The 22,687-nt window shown below is 36.9% G+C and overlaps 1 protein-coding gene across 1 annotated transcript in view; it reads right to left on the bottom strand.

Annotated features, from left to right (window-relative positions):
- Window positions 1–22,687, bottom strand: part of LOC108535499 (phosphatidylinositol 3,4,5-trisphosphate-dependent Rac exchanger 2 protein-like) — an 88,137-nt gene that overhangs the window by 44,271 nt on the left and 21,179 nt on the right. Inside the window, exons 2-3 of the mRNA XM_017881533.1 lie at window positions 6,732–6,798; window positions 6,295–6,485 (exon numbers count right to left, since the gene is read on the bottom strand). Of these exons, the coding sequence (XP_017737022.1) occupies window positions 6,295–6,485; window positions 6,732–6,798 (258 nt within the window). The remainder of the gene's footprint in view (window positions 1–6,294; window positions 6,486–6,731; window positions 6,799–22,687) is intronic.

Raw genomic sequence — 22,687 nt, 5'->3', positions numbered from 1 at the left:
AGACATCACACACTACTCAGAGCATGAGGCCTACACTCAAGTCACCCACCTTCCCACATGGCCAGACCAAGACTCTGACACCACTGATAATCTATTATTTAAAAATATAGAGTGAAGAGAATATGAAGACAAAAACTCTCTGGAACAAGTCATTACAGGGGAAAACTGTGATTCCAGATTTCTCACCCTCACTGGAAATTTCTTACACATATCCTTTATTCTTTCAAGTAGACTCTGAAAATTTCTACTCACTTGTTCCTACTGGCTAAGGAGGCAGAAATGAATGTGGAGGGAGGAAAATGGCATTTTTGTTTTTGGACTCAGTAAGACTCATGCTTCGGGCTTTATAACGTTTGCTGTATACTGATTTATATTGGTTAAAGAAAAACATTTGGCTATTAAGCAGGGTGGAAATAAAGAACCAAAACAAATTAAAACACTACATTGAATGGATGCTGCAATAAGAAATAAAAGAAATTTAGAAATCCTGGTAGCAAGCTTTTTGATTGCCTGCCACAATAACTGGCATGGGTACAAAAGCAAATCTGAAAAGCCACAGTGCTGATTCAATATCTTAAAAATATTCAATTTGGCAAAAAATAACTCTGCCCACAAAGCAGGTATATAAATATAAATAGCACAAGTCTTAGTAGAGAAAGAAATTCAAAATATATCAAATACTTTTATTTGTTCATCAAAAAAGGACAAATTAAGTAACAATGGAAATTTAATTGTACATCTAGTAAAGAAGTACAATATATAAATGGATTCTAATACCTTCTGCAGACACAGCAAGGGTGAAATTGCTTCACAACTATCTATTCCACTGGTGTATTGTACATGAGGATAACTCTTTTGGGAATTTGAACAATATATCAACTAAGAAGGTTTAAACTCTTTGATACAGTGATTTTACCTGAGCAATATTTTTGTTTGGCTTTTTTCTTTTAGATTAATGGAAAATAAAACTGAAATTTGAACAGCAACATAGAGAAAGATGCCACTCTGTAATTTATTATATACAATTGAGAAACAAATCACTAAACTAATAGTTTAGTTAATTGTGGTATAAAACTGGTTGACATATTATGCAGCAAATAAAAATGAGACTAAGAAAGTCTATGTGCTCATTTTAAATATATATATATATAGCATATATAGCATTATATATGTAGCATATAGATGTAGCATTATATATAGCATATATATGCTATATATATATATCATATGTCACATATATATATGCTACAAGTATAAGGCAGATTATTAAACTATATGCTCTGGTCCAAATGTGTCCTTCCAAATTCATATGTTGAAACTTGATCACCAATGTGATAATATTAAGAGGCGGGGCCTTTAGGAGGTTGTATTAGTCCGTTCTCACACTGCTGTGAGGAAATACCTAAGACTGGGTGATTTATGAAAGAAAGAGGTTTAATTGACTCACAGTTCTACATTGCTGGGGAAGCCTTAGAAAACTTACAATCATGGCAGGAGGCAAAAGAGAAGCAGGCACCTTTTGCATAGGGAAGCAGAATAAGGTCAGTGCAAGCAGGGGAAATGCCAGATACTTATAAAACCATCAGCTCTCATGAGAACTCACTTACTGTTATGAGAACGGCATGGGGGAAACTGCCCCCATCATCCAGTTACCTCCACCTGGCCCTGCCCTTGACATGTGGGGATTATGGGGATTCGAATTTGAGATGAGATTTGGGTGGGGACACAGGGCCAAACCACGTCAGAGGTGATTTAGTCATGAGAGTGGGGGTCTTGTGAATGAATTAACACCTTATAAAAGAGGTTCGGGGAGCTCTTCCCTCCCTTTTGCTCTTCTGTAATGTGAGAATATAGGGTTCAAGGTACCATCCTGGAAGCAGAAACCAGGACTCTCACCAGACACTGAATCTGCCAGTGCTTTGATCTTGAACTTCCCTGTCTCCAGAACTATGAGAAAATACATTTCTGCTCTTTATAAATGACTCAGTGTGTTAGTCCGTTCTTGTACTGCTATAAAGAAATACCTGAGACTGGGTAATTTATAAAGAAAAGAGCTTTAATTGGCATATAGTTCTGGGAAATGGGAACTATTTCACAGGGTTCAGCGGCTTCTGCCTCTGGGGAGGCCTTAGGAAATTTACAATCATGGTGGAAGGTGAAGGGGAAGTAGGCACCTCTTACATGGCTGGAGCAGGAGGAAGAGAGATTGGGGGAGAGGTGCCATACATCTTTAAACAAGCAGATCTCGTGTAAACTGGGGATGGTGCTAAATCATTCATGGAGGGATCCATCCCCACGATCCAATCACCTCCCACCAGGCCCCACTTTCAACATTGGGGTTCACATTTCAACATGAGATTTGGGTGGGGACACAGATCTAAACTCTATCACTCAGTATCATGTATTTTCTTATAGCAGCACAAATAAGACACTATATATATATATAAATGAAACTATGTTCAGATGTGTGTTGTTTGATAGAAGTTACTAGAGATAATACAAAATGAAAACGAAAAAGGATGACAGAATAGAATTTTTTTCTATATATTTAACTACCTTTTAATCATATTTATATTAATTAAAAGGCAAAAATCTGATCAACTCAAAAGAGTCCAGCCTGCTCCTCTGCCACTATTTAATAGCAATGATGATATTAAACGTAAGCGAATGGTTGAACAGCATACGGACAAGAAAGTCCATCAGGAGACTTGTCATTCACACAAAAAGAGTACTCTACAAAAGATAATTTACTGAAAACAAAACCAGGCTAAATGCTTTGGGAAGATTTTAATAATTCATCCTGAATTCTATTCCTACTAATCTCATATTCACTATTGTATGTAGCTCTGCCATCTGATTCAGATTGGCATGAAAACATCTAGACATAAATGCTAATTAAATCTGCCTTTTCATTCTGAAAAACCATTCTTCCCATTAATATCAAACACATGCAATATAATTCGATAGTTTTAAAAAACATTTTAGATCCTCCTTCTGTCCAGTGAAATCAGAAAAGGCAGGAAATTGACTATCTAATGTGGATACCATATTGTTGACTTTTTTATCTTGATTTTAAAAGTAAATGATAAAAATGGCTTCTGTAATATTTATTCTGATTCACGCTGCGAATTTCTCCCCTCTGTTAGAACCTGAGGGTAAACCTCCATGTTTAATGTTGCATGCAGGTATGGATCTGCTTGGGTTCCTCTCTAGCTGTCTAAATTAGAATTACTAAAGGATTATTTTAGGAACAGCCTTCTGTGGGCTTTTGGATCCTAATATAAATTAGCACATATCTTATCATCATGAAAAATCTAAGCATAGCCTTCACTGAAAAATTAAAGACTATTTTATATTCCCCATTTTATTCTGCATACTGGAAAAAATAAAACTATACAATTTTCAAATAGTTTTGACCTTAAATTCACCCCCTGTTATGGGGCATTGGTGCCCACAGCTTGGTAAATATCTCGTGAAGTGAATTAACGAAAGCTGTATTTATTTTGAATTGTAGAAATCAAGAAAGTAAAAGTATTTTAAAATGTCAATGTCCCTTGTGATTCTAACACACTAATCAATGCACATAGTAAGTTTAAAATAGCCATGGAACATCAATCTATTTCCCTTATACAACACCAGTCTAATTCTAAAATTGCTCGTGAAACATCTGAGAGAGTAATTTGGACAACTTAGTCATGGTCTGTAGGGTTAAATGGCAGATTTAACTGAATTACCTTTCAGTATATTAATGTGGAGTTAAGAGGAGGTGCTTATAGTTCCAAAGTCTGAAGTACCCCCTTGGTTCTAGTGTATCCAGACCTCTGATATACCAGGGTAAGAGAAGAGAAGAGCACAAGTACTCAAGGCAATGACGCTTTGTTGAGGCCACAATGGACTCCTTGTTGTTGCTTGAACACATGGTGCACTTTCCCACTTGAGGACACTTGAGCTGCTGCTCCCTATGATCTCAATGCTCTTTCTCTGAGATATCTGCATGACTCACTCCTTGGTTTTTATTTTTTTGGTTTTTGTTTGTTTGTTTGTTTGTTTTTGCTTTTTTGTTCTTTGAGACACAGTCTAACTCTGTTACCCAGGCTGGAGTGCAGTGATGTGATCTCCATTCACTGTAACCACCGCCTCCCAGATTCAAACAATTCTCCTGCCTCAGCCTCCTGAGTAGCGGGGATTACAGGCACTTACCACCATGCCTGGCTAATTTTTCTATTTTTTTTTAGTAGAGAGGGGGTTTCACCATGTTGACCAGTTTGCTCTTGAACTCCTGACCTCAAGTGATCTGCCCACCTGAGCCTCCCAAAGTGCATGAGCCACTGCACCCGACCACTCCTTCATTTTATACCAGTGTCTTATGAAATCCCCCATCGCAAATCTCCCCATCTGATTCAGGTTGGCATTAAAATATCTAGATATTAATGCTAATTTAATCTGCCTGTCTTTTCCCTACCCTATCTTCCTTTATTCACTTGAATTCTGTTCTTTTTTGGATTTATTCCACCTGCTACATTACATATTTATTTGTTTACTTTATCAACTGTTTCCCCCCAATGCAGTATATACTATATGAAAGTAGGGACTTTATTTTCTCAATGCTGTGTCCTCAGCAACCAGAACAGTGCTGGCACATGATTGGTGCTCAATGCATATTTATTGAATGAATGAATAATGAATGAATGAATAGAAACAGACCATATGAACATAAGTTTATCAGAAGGAAGATATTATTTCTTTGCTAGCAAAAAATCTTTCAAATCTTTGATCCATTCAGATAGAGATATTTTCAATTAAGATTTTAAAAGCTTGCAAGAGACAGCAAAGTACACAGCAATAAAATTAAAGTGAAAATTCTGCATATTTTGCCAACTACAAAATTTAATGTTCTTTTAGAGAAATACTCTTGCCATTTTCATAAGCACATTCATGCTGCATAGGGCCTGAAAACTAGAATGTGGCCATCTCAAGTCAAAATGGATTTTCCCAGATGGCGAAGCTACTGCCTTCAATGACCTTTCTTTCTTTTCTGCCTCTATAACCTGATCCATGAAAACCCAATTCAAACATCACTTTCTCCATGAAGAGTTCCCATGTCTAACCATCTCAAAGATCTATTCTCCCTCTGAATCCTACTCTTTAGCTGCAACTTTCCTACATTTATGTTTTCTTGTTCTTGAGTTGTGTGTGTTGTATGCGTGTGTATTTTTATCATTATGTTATTTTATGTTAACATTTTTTGAAATTTTTTTGCTTGCTCTTCATGTTTTATGTCTCTGACATGAACACTTTCTATTACACAGCCAATAGCACTGACTGCAATCCTTTGCATGGATTCAGTGCCAAGTAAATTTGAATAAGTAAACACTATCCTCGAAATCAAAGCGACCTAATGTAGGTGACGGGTTGATGGGTGCAGCAAACCACCATGGCACATGTATACCTATGTAACAAAACTGCATATTCTGCTCATGTACCCCAGAACTTAAAGTATGATAAAAGTTAATAAATAGAAGAAGAGACTGTCTCATGACAGACTAGTTCCCTACTTAGATTAAAACAAGGACTAAAATTCTGTCCTATTATTTCCATTTACTTGATTCTGTTTCCTTGTGGCAATGGAGAGGCGACAGCATATGATTATGAAGAGGGACTTGACTCAGGGATTCCCACTCACACTTTGAGTCTAAGTCTGATGTATTTATATGCCTATCTTGGCTGCCCCAGACAGACCACAGTTGCCTAAGATAAACCACCCAAAAAGAACCCATCAAATACTTCCCTTTACATTTTCTGGAATAGCACATTGTGTGAGCTCCTGGACCACAACTTTGCCAGGAGTTAGAAAGCAGTTGCAACTCCAAGCAGCATCTAGCTCACAACACTCGGGATGTAGGGATTGGAACCACTGAATAGTGGACTGTCTATCAAATGCAGTGAGAAAACCAGTTTTGTGAGCTAGTTGAGTCAGCTCCTACTAAACAAATTCCTCTAGTGAATAAAATGAATGCGCATTTTTACCTAAAATGCAAGTATGTTAATATAAATGCAAGTATGATAAGATTTTGGGCCACAATGATATAAACGTGGGATTGCCTTCATGTGTATGACTAAACAGTCACTGAAAATACAAGAATTAAAACCAGAAAACATCCAAAATCTTATTCCAGATACACCCGAGTCTTTCGAATGTTTCCAGTTTTAATTTTGTGAAGCCAAAATGTCAACAAAAACCATCAAATAAAGTGCGACTAACGAAGAGGCAAGCAAGGCGGGAGGGTCACATACCGATGCACACCGCTGCTGCACATGAGGATGTGGCAGGCGCCTAGCCTGGTGCACAGCTCCGAGGAAACTGACAGCAGTCCAACGCCAGAGGCACTGCACGCTGTGTTTGCACAGGCAGCTGTGCGCTTGGATCTGATAAACGAGGCTACCAGTCGGTAAAGTTCATCCAAAGCGTTGAGAGGCCTCATTAGCTGCAGAAAAAAAAGTGATGAATGTCAAGTTCAGCATGTTTAGTAAAATCCTTTTACATGGGTTAAAATTCATAGTTGGTATAGCTGTTAAAGAATAGTCTAAAATATTATTTTGTTTTGGTGGTAGCGGAATTAAAGACTACAAATATTTATAATTACTCATTGCTCAAGAACAACAGCAGAAAAATTAAATAAGGGAGATACTTAAATAAAAAAGCACCAATAAATATAATCATCTGTTTTTACCTTATCTACATAGGCAGCTTTGGAAGTGGAGTTTGGTGGTGAATTTGACTTGTCCAAGTAGAACGCCCTGTAAGAATCCAAGGAATAAGTTATCATTTGTTGTTAGACAAAGACATAACATGCATGAAGATGTTCAAGAATCACTGACTTCCTTTTAAAAACAAGTGAATAAACAAAAGCACTGAACATTAGAAGGCTGGGATTGCACAAATGTCAACCATTTAAAAGAGATGGTTAAAATTCCATTTAAAAAAGATGTTGAAAATTACCATGGGGTCTATTACAGATTGTGCAGCCTTGGAGAGATCACTTGTCTATGCTCAGATTTCTCATTTGTAATTTTAGGAAAGCATTAGCTTCTACTTCATACGACTGCCAAAACTAAATGAGTTAATGCAGGTATAATATGCAGAACAGTGCATAGCACAGAATAAGTGCTTATTAATATTTATAATGATCAATACTATTAAAAGTTGAAATATATTTTTGTGACTATTGAAGAACATTATCTAATTTTCATTTATTGTGAGAAAGATTATGAAACAAATGCTTATAAAAACCTAACTTTAAACAGAACACTGAGGCGATTCTTTCCAGCACCAAGCTATGCTCTGATTAGAAGTGAAACTCTATCTGAGGGTTCAGTGGCTCTTTTTTGTTACCAGGATATAATATGATAATGATTATTTCAACACACAAAGTGGAATCCTAGTGACCTAATACACTTTGTGCAAAAAAACAAAGGACACACTGCAAAGGATATCATCTCTTTTTTATGGCTGTATAGTATTCCATGCCATTTGTGTATTAAAATAGCCATTATAATACCCAAAGTGGAATCCTAGTGCCCTGCAATAATTACAGCAATTTCCAAAGAATTATTGCTGTGTTTGCTTGGTTTGTGGCTCAATACTAAACAAGAATTTTAAGGGAATGATCTATGAAGATAAAATAGTTACATTTTATTTGACTTAGTATCTGTTTTTTTTTTTTTTTTTTAGTGATGGTAAAACGTAAATACAGTAAAACACAAAATTTAGCATTTTAACCATTCTTTTAATTTAGTTTATTTTTAGATTCATGTTTTTTACATGGATATATTACATAATGATGGAATTTGGGCTTCTACTGTGCCCATCATTCAAATGGTGACCACTGTACCCAATAGGCAAGTTTTCAACCCTCATCCCCTTCCCAACCTCTCCACAAGTGGGAAGAGGTTGGGAAGGGGGTTGTGAAAGTGTTTATTGCTTCCATCTCTGTGTAAGTGGGAAGATACGGTAGTTAATTTTCTGTGTCTGAGTTATTTCAGTTAGGATAATGCCTCCAACTCCATCCATGTTGCTACAGGGGACATAATCTCAGTGTTTTTTTTATAGCTGCATATTATGCCGTTTTAAAATTCTCAAGTGTACAGTTCAATGTCATTAAATACATTCAAATTAACCATCTAGTATCTATATCTATTTTTGATGAGGTGACAAACTTCACATTTCTAGAATGTGACATTTTAATGTTGGTAGAACAAAATAAGTCCCTATTAGAGTGAGTTGTCATATTAGATATTCAAATAAAATCTGATTATATTGCTGTTTCAGAGCATCTGCAGGACTTCAAAGTGTTGGTAAATTATTATCGAATTCACAGTATAATTGGGCAAAATCAGTGAGGGACAACTCTACACCCTGCGTGGGTTTTTTGAGTCCCACTGAACATATGTGTTCACACCCACACAGAGTGATATTCCCATTACTAGCAATAGTGTTTTGTCTTTTAAAAATAAAGTAACATGGATTAGTCAAGCTCTATACTTTAACTTACGAATGCTTTAGCTCTAAAGACTAACTTCCAAAATGACAATTATGCTCATTCTTATTGAGAAGCAGTTTCTTCTTGTCTAAAACACATATTAAACCCTCCTAAAAAAGTTTCGTAAACAACTCAGCATCCAAGATTGGCTGTTATTCATTATAACTCACTCTGCACTCCTAAGACATTTCCAGGTACCATCTGCAGTTCCCTCAGCCTGAGCACATAACACTGATGGGAGTGTGGGGGCTACAGCAACCCCAGGCAGCAACCCTCTAGACTGGGTCATGGTGACATGAGACACTGCAAAGTGGAACATCCATCAAGTGCCATGAAAATACAGCTCTATCTAGCTGAGTGAATTAGTGTCTACTAAAAGCACTAGATCGAGAGCAAAATAAGACCGAAGGGTTATTTCCATGACTAAAATCAAAGGCCTCATTTGAGACATCATTTGAAAATTTTCAAGATTTTCCCCAGTATCTAAAAGAGAGATAATTCAAGAGGAGTGCTGTCATCACAAGAGGAAATGAGCTTGAATTTTGTGAGGTACAAAAGCATGCAATGGGGTAGGAGCTGGGGCAGAGTGAATGAGCAAGTGAGGCCACAAAGGTAGACCCCAGGACCTTACAGGCCCTGATAAGGTTTTACCCTAAGCAAGTTGGGAGCCACAGAGGTAAACGGCCATGGAACTTGCCTCATTGCCAGAAGACTGGACATTTTAAATATTATTGCTATGTCCAACAATGCATGTTCTACTGAAAAGTCTGTGTGTCCTTTCATTTCAATTGTATAGGTACTTATGTAGGATTAAACTGTGAAAACCCACTTAATGCTCCATGCTTTAATGAGTATGAGCATTTTGCTCTTTTGCTTCACCTTTTAAATAAATAAAATATTACAGATACAGTGGAAGCCTCCTGTTCACCTACTCTTATTTCATTTCTGCCACTAAAATGTAAACTCCCCACTAGAATGCAAGTCCTCTAGTAGATATGGATTTATTTATTTTTATTCATTTCTACATTTCTAGCACCTGTAATAATATGTGGAACACAGTACGATCTTAATAAATATTTGTAAATAAATAATAATTTGACATTTTTGTTTCTTTATGGATGACTGATATGGTTTGGTTTTGTCCCCACCCAAATCTCACCTTGAATTGTTATAATCCTCACGTGTCAAGGGTGGGATCAGATGGAGATAATTGAATCATGGGAGCTGTTTCCCCCATACTGTTCTCGTGGTGGTAAGTCTCACGAGATCTGATGGTTTTGTATGTGGGAGTTCCCTTGCAAAAGTCTCTTGCCTGCCTTCATGTAACATGTGACTTTGCTCTTCAGCCATGAATATGAGGCCTCCCCAGCCATGTGGAACTGTGAGTCCATTAAACCTTTTCCTTTATAAACTGCCCAGTCTCAAGTATGTCTTTATTAGCAACATGAGAACAGACTAATACAATGGCATTCCTTTGGGCATCCAAAATAGACTTTGCCAGGCTGTTTCAATATATTAAATACTCTGGGGAAAACTCATTTTAATGGTCCATTTTGTTGGCTGTCTTTCTTACTGTTAGGTCTCCTCATGCGCTTTGGAATTAGGTTTTGTAAGTTCATTTGAAGTGGGATGATTTTTAAATTATTTTTATTTAGTTTTTTTTGATATAGCTCCATCCCCTCTCTCTCTCATTATCCTTCTCTTAAAAATGGTTTTGTGCCCAGGATCACACATTTGCAAGCAGTTTTATATCTGATCTGACTATGACATTGTTTTGACATCTGGATTATCACCAGTCATGTCCCTGAACTAGTGAGGGATTTGGTTTAGTTTGGTTCAGTGGTTTAGGGCCATGCCTAAAACGACTTCCTCTTCCCATCTTAAACACCAAGCTTCACAAAAGCTCCTCTCAAGCAATAGTGACCAGCAGATTTTTCATCCTTCATTCAGAAGTGGAGTCCTCTACTACCTGGTTTCAAAGTGAGGATGGCTCTGGATTTCCACCCAGTGTACAATAACCTTTATGTCCCATTGCCCTGCAGACACTGAACCAGCCCCTCTGTCCACCTCCGGAGTCCAGCAGGCCAGAGGCCTCAGCGTAGCCCACAACTCATCACTTGCATTTCATTTCCATTCTTGGGCCACGGAGACAACAAACTGTTTTTGAGCCCAGCTGTGACTTCTGCATTTTCTATCCTCATATTTTATCTAGCATTTGTTACATGCTTGGAACAGAGGCAGCACCTCAAAGCTGGAACCCACAGAAGTACCTTGATCAGATGTCCTCATGCCTTTTCTCAAGTAAACTTGGTAGAAAAAGCAATGTGGTAAAAAAAATAGTGCCAAGTCACAGTCAAATTAGCCTCTCAAAGTGTCAGTTTTCTTATTTTCAAAATGGATATTAGAATTATCTGACATAGCATGGTGTTGAAGATTAAATTAATGCATATGAAATGATCACTAGTGTGATAGGCATATAGGACTCATTCAATAGACAATAATAACTATTATTCAAGTACACGCAGTGGGAAGCATCTCTGGACAATTTTTAGCTATGATAAGGCATAATATTAAGGTCGAAGCCTTCCTGCTTTCTGTGGAGGTAATCTGAAATACTTTATGACACATGTTAAGAAATAAACATTAAGTTAGATATTTGGAATCTATGTAATTTCATGATCAGTGTACAAGTAGAATTTAGGCCTAAAAAAAAAAGAATGTTTTTCAGAGTAAAGGAAAGAAGACTATCATTCAAACGGCTTAACTGGGTGCAGCTCTTCTAAACCTTGAATTATCTGGGAAGAAAACTATTCTGTAAAAGCAGCCCATAGCTCATTAGTACCACCTAAGGGAAGCATTGCTACAGAAATAGCTGGTAGAATGGAGCACTCTCTTCTTTCTGAAAAAAATGTTCCTTTAAAAAAAAAAAAAAGTTGTCATTGATTCAGCCAGTTAAGAGCTGTTTAGATCATGCTGATCTGATTTTGCTACATTCACTTAAATTGACTTGATACAAGTCTTCAACTATTCAACGGTGCAAATGTTTAAAGGAAAAAAATAAGTTAGAGAAATAACTTTTAAAGGTTTAAAATGTAGCCCACATCAAGTGAAACTTTATTTAGCAACAATCTGCCTTTTTAAAACTGCTATAGGCTGCGCACGGTGGCTCACACCTGTAATCCCAGCACTTTGGAAGGTCGAGGTGGGCAGATCACGAGGTCAGGAGTTGAAAACCAACTTGACCAACATGGTGAAACCCCGTCTCTACTAAAAATACAAAAATTAGCCAGGCGTGGAGGCGAGCACCTGTAATCCCAGCTATTCAGGAGGCTGAGGCACGAGAAATGCTTGAACCTGGGAGGCAGAGGTTGCTCTGAGCTGAGATAGCGCCACTGCACTCCAGCCTGGCAAAAGAGCAAGACTCCATCTCAAAACAAAACAAAACAAAACAAAGAAACCCCCAGCTATATAGCAGAACTAAGATAGAAAACATCCAATGTTTTTAAAACATTTTTCACACATTTTTTTTAAACATTTAAAATACTCATAGAAGACAAAGGTTTACTGAAAATGTAGAATTACATTTTGTATTGGCTCATCCAGACTTGTGCTAGTAGTTAAGATTTGTTAATCCATGATAATAAAAGGCAACAAAATATTATAAACCATATCTATGAACGGATGAAGTGCAGAGAAATAACCAGAAAATAAAGCCACTTTGATACTCCTATGTAATATAATTAGCCAATAGATTTTTAATTCAATTTTTTTAAAAAATAAGAATTTATACTTGAGGCTACAACTAATTTCAGGTATTCCTCATCCGAAAAAATTGTTCAGATATTTTACAATCATAATGTTTACAGGTATTTGTAGAACATGAGTATCTTTCAGAATTTGACAAACTGTGGACGGGACATAAATTTCCAAAGCACTTTCCTTAATTAAAAAAGTCTTGCAATGCCCCTTAATCAAATTTTATGGGAAAAGTTAATGGCAAAATTTGAGGAATGCCAAAACTAACCATATTTTATTATGCTTCTGAGGTTAGTAAGAATGATATCATGGTCCTTTGTCTGAGTATACAAAATCTTATTAAGACATTTGAGTGCTTGCTTCGGCAGCACATATACTAAAACTGGAACGATACAGAGAAGATTAGCATGGCCCCTGCGCAAGGATGACACGCAAATTCGTGTAGCATTCCATATTATTAAAAAAAAAAAAAGACATTTGAAAGTATGGCTACTATTTTATATGGGCTGCACAGTAAGAAGCCTGGCATATAGCAGGCTTCATTGTCATAACTTAGTCAGTTAACTCTGCCATGTAAAATGAATATATTATGACACTATTTTTTTCATTTAGTCCCTATAGGATAAAATACCAATGAGAGAGGTGGTAAAACGTAAGTTATAGTAAGCAGTGGTATAAATATATCCAGTCAAATAACCACAATGAAACAAATCTTGTCATTTATTGCATACCATCTAATCCAGAAGACAAATACACAGGTATTTATAAAGCAAGGCAGGGAAGTGACAGGTGAGTTCAAAGGTATAAAGAGTCATTGGGTCTACAGAAGGAAGGCCTCATAAGAATATGGCATAGGAGTTAGACTTTGATGCATGGGTAGAATTCTGACAGGTCAAACTGGGAAAGCTGTATCTCAAGTAGAAGCAATGCCCTAAACAACAGAGCAGGTACACAATGAGCAGAGCCAATGTGACTGAAGACTGGGTTCATGTAAGGCAGAGAGAGAGAGAAGGCTGGCTAAGTAGGCTGAATCCACATTATAAGGAAATTAAATATCAAACCAAAGATTTGTAATTAACTTGGTAAGCAGTAGAGAAGCACTACAAAATTAACACTTAGCTATCAGCAGAAAAAGGAAAAACAAAAGGATGAATGGGAGGAAATACATGACTCATCAAATATGAAAATTTAGAGAACTAAATGCTGCAAGAGACCCTAAAAAGGAAAGAATCATTCAGCATTCAAAACAAGACTCTGGTGATATAAATAGGGAATTGATGTTTGCCATGAGAGAGTAAAGGAGTCTGAGGAATGCTGAGATTGGTTTAGACAGTTATGTAAGTCAACATACTAATTTAAGAATTAGGAAAGTGCTTTATCAAGTGGGTAAGTAATGAGAATCCTAGCTCAACAGGGTTAAGTTGGTGCTCCAGGGATGTTCACTTTTTCACACAAGGAAAGACAATGCAATTGCCTTATTTAAAATATTTAAACCAATTTATTTTGTCAAAGGAAATATACAGAGGTTAAATCAATGACAAAAGTGGCATTCTTCTCATCTGGCAAACTTCTCCCCCCTTTTCTGGGCATGGTGGAGAATATCCAATTCTTAAGAGAGATGATTAAGGCCTAAGAGCCTCGCGCTTTGTAAATAAGGAGGAACTACAGTATTCAGCCCAGATTTCTGCTATACGCTTGCTTCTTCTCTAGATCATTGCTTATGAGATATTCTCTATATTTATAATCATTTACAGAAAGTTCTCACTTAGTCAGACAGATATATACTTCCTCTAATATTGCTTCCTACCCCAAAATGTTCTAAACCGTATTAGGTTGCTTTTATGCATTTTACAAGTATTTTCGATTTGATCAAGTACTCTGCATTTCAGAAAAGAATGGTAACAGTGTTTGATCAATTACAGATATCATTTATAGACATGATTAGATATGCCATTATTATAATGGTACAGCAGTTGACTACAGGTGTGACTGGGTATCTCTATGAGTTTCATTGTTAAACCGAATTTAACTACCACAGCACCTAAATTAGGAAAATATAAATCCATAGAAAATCTCATGAAGATACACTGATCTCCTGTATAAATGAAAATCTCCAGACAGGTTCAACCTGTGGCCACATACGGTTAAAGAATACACGATGATGAGTGGGAAAGTGGGAGAATATTAATTTGCACCTCTATCCCACATACCTTCCCCGTGCCCATAAACATTAGCATTGACTTCTCTGGGATGCATTTTACTTAAAGTTACATGAAGAGAAATTCTGAATAATGAGATAGTCTTCTATTTGCCTGGATGTCTTTTGGCCTGTCAAAAATGGGGCACCTGAGGTCACAGTTGTCATTGAACTGCCTGTTACCAATTAATAGCTTCATTTCTACTTGAATGTTAAAAAAAAACCTGCTAGAATATTAACAAGATAAGACAATAAGTGACTACAGAAACTAAGACTTTACCATATTTTGTAAAAAGCATTTCCCTGACTTCTTTTATACCCTGAAAAAGTAATGATGGTGTGAGAGGTAGTGGAGACACACCTCTCTACTCTTCACTGCTGTCAATACTCTCCTTTCTTTGAGAAGCCTCCATTAGTGACCTGACCAGGCTGAAATCCTATTCTCTGCTTTCCAAATGTTCCATCACTCCACTTTGATTTTTGCACTCTCTTTTATGATTCTGCTAAGGTGACATTCCTTCTCCTGCTCCTGTGATATATACATATCACTGTGGATGGCACCTACTGTTAAAATACCGCATATACACATATTTTCCAATGGCAACACCATGTCCTGCCATTAGGGAGTATTATCTCCATGGAAATGGACAGGAAAATAAGCAAATCCTTTCTAAACATCTCGTTATACCTAGGAAAAACATCAAAGTCAAGTCAAATACAAAAACATCAAAGTCAAGTCAATTATTTCAAAATAATTCTATCTAATTTGATAATTATGTTTTAAGACAATTCTGCATCTTCATACCAAAGAATAACTTTTTAAGTTTAAAATCATAAAATTCTTACAATGACACTATCAATAGCAAGTTGATGGGGTGACTCTTTTTCCACCATGTCCTTTCTCTGTATACCCTATTTAACTCCAATCTACCTTTAAAATTACCTTTGTAAAGCATAAATATAATCATTCCATTACCTTGCTTTAATATCATTTAAATTTCTCCAGTGCCCAAAGCTTCACATTTTAGCCAAGCATTCAAGGGCCTTCCTAATTGTTTACTAGCAAACTTCCCATTCCGTCTCTCAACACCATGCTTTGCCATGTCCTTGCTCGAGTTCTCCCAACACACCATCCACATGTAAGTTTTCCCACCTTCCTGCATATGGTTCTCTCCTGCCTGGAATTCCCTCTCACCTCCTTCTGCTTCGCAAAACTCTACTGATTCTTCAAAACTTAGCTCAAATGTGACATCTTGAGAACTTCTCTACTGAAACAAATTTATCCTGCTCTATTATACTGAGTTGCACTCATCCTGTTCCTTGTGCTAAATTATGCACTCTCAGTGGGCAGAGACCCATTTTTTAAATTTGTAATCCCATAATGTAAGAGAATGAGTGCGAAACATGGCATGTACCTAATACTTCTTAATGTAGTATTGAACTGAATCGAACTTTATTTCATGAGAGCTAGAAAGGGTTGAAGTTACTATACTAATACTATGAAACAACTATATATATATATATGATCTAACAGAGGAAAAAATGTATTACAAAGTTTAATTTTAAAGACATAAAATAATCATTATGCACATTTTTAAGAGGATTCTTTATATGCAGGAGGAATTCTTCTTAAGCTTATGTATATTAGCTACAACTCCATGAACATTGAAACACAATACTTAAAGTATTTAACAATCACCAGAACTTAAAATTAGAGAGTGAGGATGCTTACCAATCTCTCCTTCAGTAAGAGACAACTATAGTCAAGAGAACAATATTCTCAGGGTCCCTTGCAAGTCACACAGTAAGTGTGATGACAATAGCACCATTTTACCTACAAATTACTCTAGCAAGAAATGACAGCAAAATTCTTGTTCAGTTCTAACTAAGAAAAGACTAAACATAGTTGCACACTATTATACTGAGATTTTAAGTGTCTGACTCTTGGCTTATATACTTTTGCACTAGAATCTATAAGAGGCTGAGCTTTCCTTTATTTGGCAAAATTCAAGGTCCTTAAGTACAGTACCTAATATATAGTAAGTCCCTCAATGTTGCTTATTATTATTATTCATTCTTCCAGAACCACCTTCCACATCACCTCCTCACTCAAACTTTGTCTGTATCTTTCAAGTCAGCAGCTTTTCCCTATACCCTAGCACCAGGCATATCCCTTAACTTCAGTATCTGCTGCTTCAGTATTGCTATGCCTTAAGGATTTGTTTATATGTTTCTTTCCCCACTAAACCATAAATACCTTGAAAACAGAGACAACGTACAGTTTCTCTTTTACCCCATCACACAGCACCAGGCACACAGTGAGTTGTCAACATATTTTGGTTGAATAAATAAATGCATAATTAATTTTCAAAATTTATTGATGAATAATAGCTCCAAACCATTTCCAAGGACAATGTGTTTTCTTTCAAGTAAGATTTCATATCAAAAATACTGAAAATTATCCATCACGGATGGTAGCTGTTGCTCAAGAAAAAATCCTGCCAAGCATAATAAATTTTCTCCATCACAAAACATACGTCCCCTTTCACTATTTCTCTCATAAACTATAGTTATAATAGGAAAAAGATAGCTGACTGAGAAAGACAAACCAGGTCTTTTTTACCCTATTTTACCCTATTTTAAACTTCCAAAGTGCTTAATTCAAACCAGCTGAAGCAGTATAGAATTGTCACCATCTTCTAAGATATTAAGGCAGACAATTCAGGAATGAGTCTCATCTTATAAATAGCTGTAGACATCTGCTACAGAGGGAAGGCCAGGAAAATGGAATATGGCTAGAATTATAGATATACAGACATTAGAAAGATGTCACTAGCAGTATTTAGAGACATTGTGAATACAGTAAGAGGAATATATCAAATAATTGAAACTTCCTCTTGATACCTGTTTGGTAACTTCACTCCTCACACGAATTGACAGATCAAAGGTGAATCTTAAGGGAATAGTTGGAATTGAACATACTCTGCATGAAGACAGGGACTTTGTCATGTTTATCGCCACAAGCTCAACACCTAGGAAACTACCTGACAGAGAGAAGTTGCTCAATAAATATTGTTAATGAATCAAAATTAAATAATTTAAAGACAAAATGAAAATCAATAATGAATAACAAGGGACAATCTCATGCAATACTGAGTCTTCCCTGCAAAGAAATGTAAGCTTGACCAAATTCATTCTAGTTAAGAAATAAATATTCATTCACTCCATGCCCCTTCCGGACATAGTCCAATAACTCCTCTCCTGTTCCATTCAAAATTTATCCTGAAGAAGTCCAGTCTGCTAATCCCACTTCCAAATCTTCAACCCACTATCCTCAGCTGACTGGCATCCTACGAGAACCATTCCCTCTAAGGATGCCAATGACTGCATTGGCCCAATCTAGTGGATACTTTCTAGATATCATGTCCTGAATCTCTTCTTAAATGTAGCACCCACTCCTTCAAATTCTCTATTCTCTTGCCCTTTTGACTTTGCCCTGGCACCTTGTTGGTGCTCACACACTTTCCTTGCTTTACCTACTCTGTGTCCTCTTCACTGCCTATCCCATAAGCATCTGTTTTCTTGGGTTCTGCTTGTCTCACTATTCACACTTTGAAACTTTTCCCAGGCCATCTTGCTTTCCTCTCAGGGACCCTAATCTGTAAACTCATAACTCTGAACTCCAGATCTGTGTATTTACTTATTTGTTCATAAACAAATAATTCATAAATCAGGCAGTGCCAAGTGCTAGGGATAAAAAGGCAAAAATAAGAAAATATTCATCTGTAAAGAACCAATGGTGTGGTTTAGAAAAAAGGAAAATAAAGATATAATTATAATCCAGTGTGGTGAGTGATCTACAAAGGTTCAGCAGAGTGCTGGAAAAACACACCAGGACAAGGACGTATTAGAGAGGCAAAGTGAATGCAGAGTCTTTAAGACATAAGGAGAATCTTAAGGGTGAGAAAAGGAATGCCCCATTTTGATCATGGAATTTAAGTCTGGAAAGGTATTTAATTCCCTGAAAAGAGGTGGAGGTATCAGCAATAGAAATAGCAGTTGGGAGATTACTCAGCAGATATGAATAATAGTTGAATGAAAGAAAGAATTGATGAAAGAAGAAAACAGAGGAGGAGAAAATAGACAAAAGATGGGAAGAGGTAAAAGAGAGAGAATCTTATTTATCACTGATTCCACCGGCAGTGAGGAGGTAAACGATGTGAAAATTAAGAGAACTTTTTTCACTTGTTCTTATTGTTGATAAACTACTGTAAAATTTGTCTAATCTTCCTGAAACCCTGTGGCATTCAACAATAGAAACATGAGAATAACAAAAAATACCAATCCCACATTATGAATTCTGGACATAAGGATGTGTTCTTAACACTTTCATTCAATTATTTCAACAAATATATTTTGAGCATCTATTAAGGTACAAAGCAATATTCTGTAGAACAACAGACAAGAGACAAAGCTCCTTCCTGCAGAAAATATGCATCTAGTACTCAGGAGGCAGGGGCGTGTCCTTCTTTGCCTGACAAGTGTTGGATGAACCCAACTTGTGCAGTCTTTCCTTTATGGGAAAACAGAAACTGCTAACACTGGCTCTTTCTGCACCTGCTTTTCTACTATAGTGTGACCCTTTCCCCAGTGTTGTTTTCAATGACACTTTTTTGCCTGGGCATAAAGCAGACTTGTTCTCCCTCTTTCAGAATCTGCTCTCAGCTCAATTTACAATTTCCTTCCCTGTGTAAAGAACACACACAGATATATCACAGGCCAAAGCTACATCTCTCAGCAGCATTAAAAAAATCCCAACCTATGTCCCCTAGCTCAGTGTCACTCAAAATGTAGCTTGCAGACTTCAGTAAAGAAGTTGTGAGAATTTAGAAATTAGATTTCTAAAAAAGCCTAAAATTGAATTTAAAAACTAGATTTGGTCAATGCAAACTGTGTAACAGTTTATATTGCCCTGATATGCAAACACCCAAAAGTCTTTGTCTTATTCACCAGAGTAGAGACTAGAGCAGCAAGTCACACATGGTTGCATGATCATCGTGCACAGTAGGGCCACATCACAAGAAGTGATGTTTGTTAATTATAACCAAAAGTGTATAAAAACTGCAAACAAACATAAGTAGCCATCTTCATTTAAAATCTGTCATCTTTGCAATATTTTAATTTTTAATCAGACTTTTAAAAATGATAGTTTAACATTATTAACTAAATTAGAGAAATAAAATTGACATTGTTTTCATATGTAATTTACTGACTGCAATACAGCTTCACTGGGTTTTCATTGAGAAATTGCTTTGAAAACCCTTCCTTATTACTCTAAACATATCTCTATGAGATTTGTTTTCTTCTACTAACAGCATTATTAAAGCAAACACAAGAGTTTAAATGTCCACTTTTCCCTGTAAACTATGTTTTCATTCCAACCTGGATTAGATATACTAACAAGCAAGAAACTAGCTATTAGTTTCTCATATTAAAAACTTTAAATATTGACATATGCAGTGTTTATTAAAATAAATGGAAAGAGCTTCCACACAGCAAAAGAAACGATCATCAAAGCAAACAGACAATCTACAAAATGGAAGAAAAATTTTGCAATCTATCCATCTGCCAATGGTCTAATATTCAGAGTCTACAAGGAACTTCAACAAATTTAAAAGAAAAAAAACAAGCAACCCCATTAAAAAATGGGCAAAGGACATGAACAGATAGTTCTCAAAAGAAGACATACATATGGCCAACAAGCCTATGAAAAAAAGCTCAACATCACTGACCGTTAGAGAAATGCAAATCAAAACCACAATGAGATATCATCTCACACCAGTCAAAATTGCAATTATTAAAAAGTCAAAAAACAACAGATGCTGACGAGGTTGCAGAGAAAAGGAAACGCTTTTATACTGTTAGTGGGAGTGCAAATTAGTTCAACCATTGTGGAAGACAGTGCGGCAATTCCTCATAGACCTAGAGGCAGAAATACCATTTGACCCAGCAATCCCATTACTGGGTATATACCCAAAGGTATTATAAAGATACATGCACACATATGTTCATTGCAGCACTGTTCACAATAGCAAAGACATGGAATCAACTCAAATGCCCATCAATGATAGACTGGATAAAGAAAATGTGGTACATATAAGCCATGGAATACTATGCAGCCATAAAGAGGAATGAGATCATGTCCTTTGCAGGGACATGGATGATGCTGGAAGCCATTAGCCCCAGCAAACTAATGCCAGAACAGAAAACAAAACACTGCATATTCTCACTTATAAGTGGAAGTTAAATGCTGAGAACACATAGAGCAAGAGGGTGGGGGGAACAACACACATTGGAGCCTGTTGTATGGTGTTGTGGGAGGGAGAACAGCAGGAAGAATAGCTAATGGATCCTGGCCTTAATACCTAGGTGATGGGATGATCTGTACAGCAAACCACCATGGCACACATTTACCTATGTAACAAACCTGCACATCCTGCACATGTATCCCAGAACTTAAAATAAAAGTTGAAGGAAAAAAAAGTACATGGAAAGATGTTAAGCCTGGGGAATTACTATTTCATTCACAACTTTTTTTTTTAAGAGACAGGGCCTTACTGTGTCATTCAGGCTGGAGTGCAGTGATGCAATCATAGCTCATTATAACCTCAAACTCCTGGGCTCAGGTGATCCTTCCACCTCACCCACCTGAGTAGTTAGGACTACAGGTATGTGCCACCATGGGGCTAATTTTTTAAAAATTTTGTAGAGATGAGGGGTGAGGGCCTCTCTGTGTTGCCCAGGCAGGTCCCAAACTCCTGGCCTCAAGTGATCCTACTGCCTTAGTCTCCCAAAGTTCTGGGATTACAAGTGTGAGCTACCACACCAGGCCACAACTTTTATTTTTGATTGCAAAATAACAGAAATGACTTAATAGCAATTCTTTATTAACTGCCTACAGAATCTGGTAGATTCAAGGCATAGTAAAACAGACCTGACTGTGATACTTTTCAAATAGCTTTCAATTAACACATTGCGTAAACAGTTCCTACTTCAAATACTCCCATTGGAGGTACTTGCAGGCCTTTTGTACCATTGTTCTCAGCAGACCAGGGCAATTATCTTTTCTGTCTTTGGGCTAAATCCAGGACTGGAAGCACAGCTGAAGCTGTACATTCTTCTGAATAGTTTTTTTGTTTGTTTGTTTGTTTAACAATTGCCTCTATCTTTATAATAGTTACTAGTATGAAATCAAATGCAGTATCTACATTATTCTCAGGAACAACTCTGCGTGCAAACAAAGTTCTTCCCTTTCCATTTTGCATAGCTATTTCATGCAAATTATTTATATGTCTTTTCTACTCAGTGGGGCCAGTCGCTTCAACATCAAGCACCCTGGAGAAACTCTTGATGTTAATTTTGTTCTCTAAGTTGCTCTGAAGGAAACCCACGAAAGCTACCTTCCACAAAACACATCTTCAGACACAAATCTCTGTGGTTAGCCATTCTATATGTTAGGCAAATACTGAGGATGATACATACCTCTTCTCAGCTAATGCTCGTGACAGTCTGTGAAGCATCACTAGCCTGAATGGACAGATTAGAAAACAGGCTTGAAAATACTAATATCAAGCCTGTTGGGTGCAAGATCTTAATATTTTCAAGCTAGTCAATGGAAGGGTAGAGATTGGAATCCAAGTTTGGCCAACTCTCCATCTTCCAGTATATGAATGCAGCAATTCCATATCATTATCATTAACTTTCTGTGTCTTCTCACTCACCCCACTGCAGAAATTTCATATTTAACCGAAACAAACTGAAAACGTTCTCCCCATAACCTAAATGTCATTTGGTCTATTGTTATGCCCAGACCGTTTGTTCCCCGAAGAAGACCACCAGAGTCCAGAGTCAAAGCCAAGCGGCAAGGATCTTTAATGCAAGTTCGAACTTGGTCCCTCCGTTCTACAACATACAAGAGGGCCCCGAATGATGCATGTGGCCGCTTTTTATAGCCCGATGCATACAGGATATGTAAGGTTACAGAGGTACAAAGGAATTCTTTTGGTTGCAGCATTACAACTGGTAATTGGTTAATACAATTAACAGTTTTCCATTTGTTCCCGTGCATTTAGTAAAACTACAAACGGTTGTGACCTTATCAGGGGCTCTCTAGGTGGTGTTTCTGAGATGTGTG

This window comes from Rhinopithecus bieti, unplaced genomic scaffold (genome assembly GCF_001698545.2).
Source record: "Rhinopithecus bieti isolate Rb0 unplaced genomic scaffold, ASM169854v2 scaffold_13017, whole genome shotgun sequence".
NCBI classification, from domain to species: Eukaryota; Metazoa; Chordata; class Mammalia; order Primates; family Cercopithecidae; genus Rhinopithecus; species Rhinopithecus bieti.
This window is presented reverse-complemented; position numbering and strand designations above follow the sequence as displayed.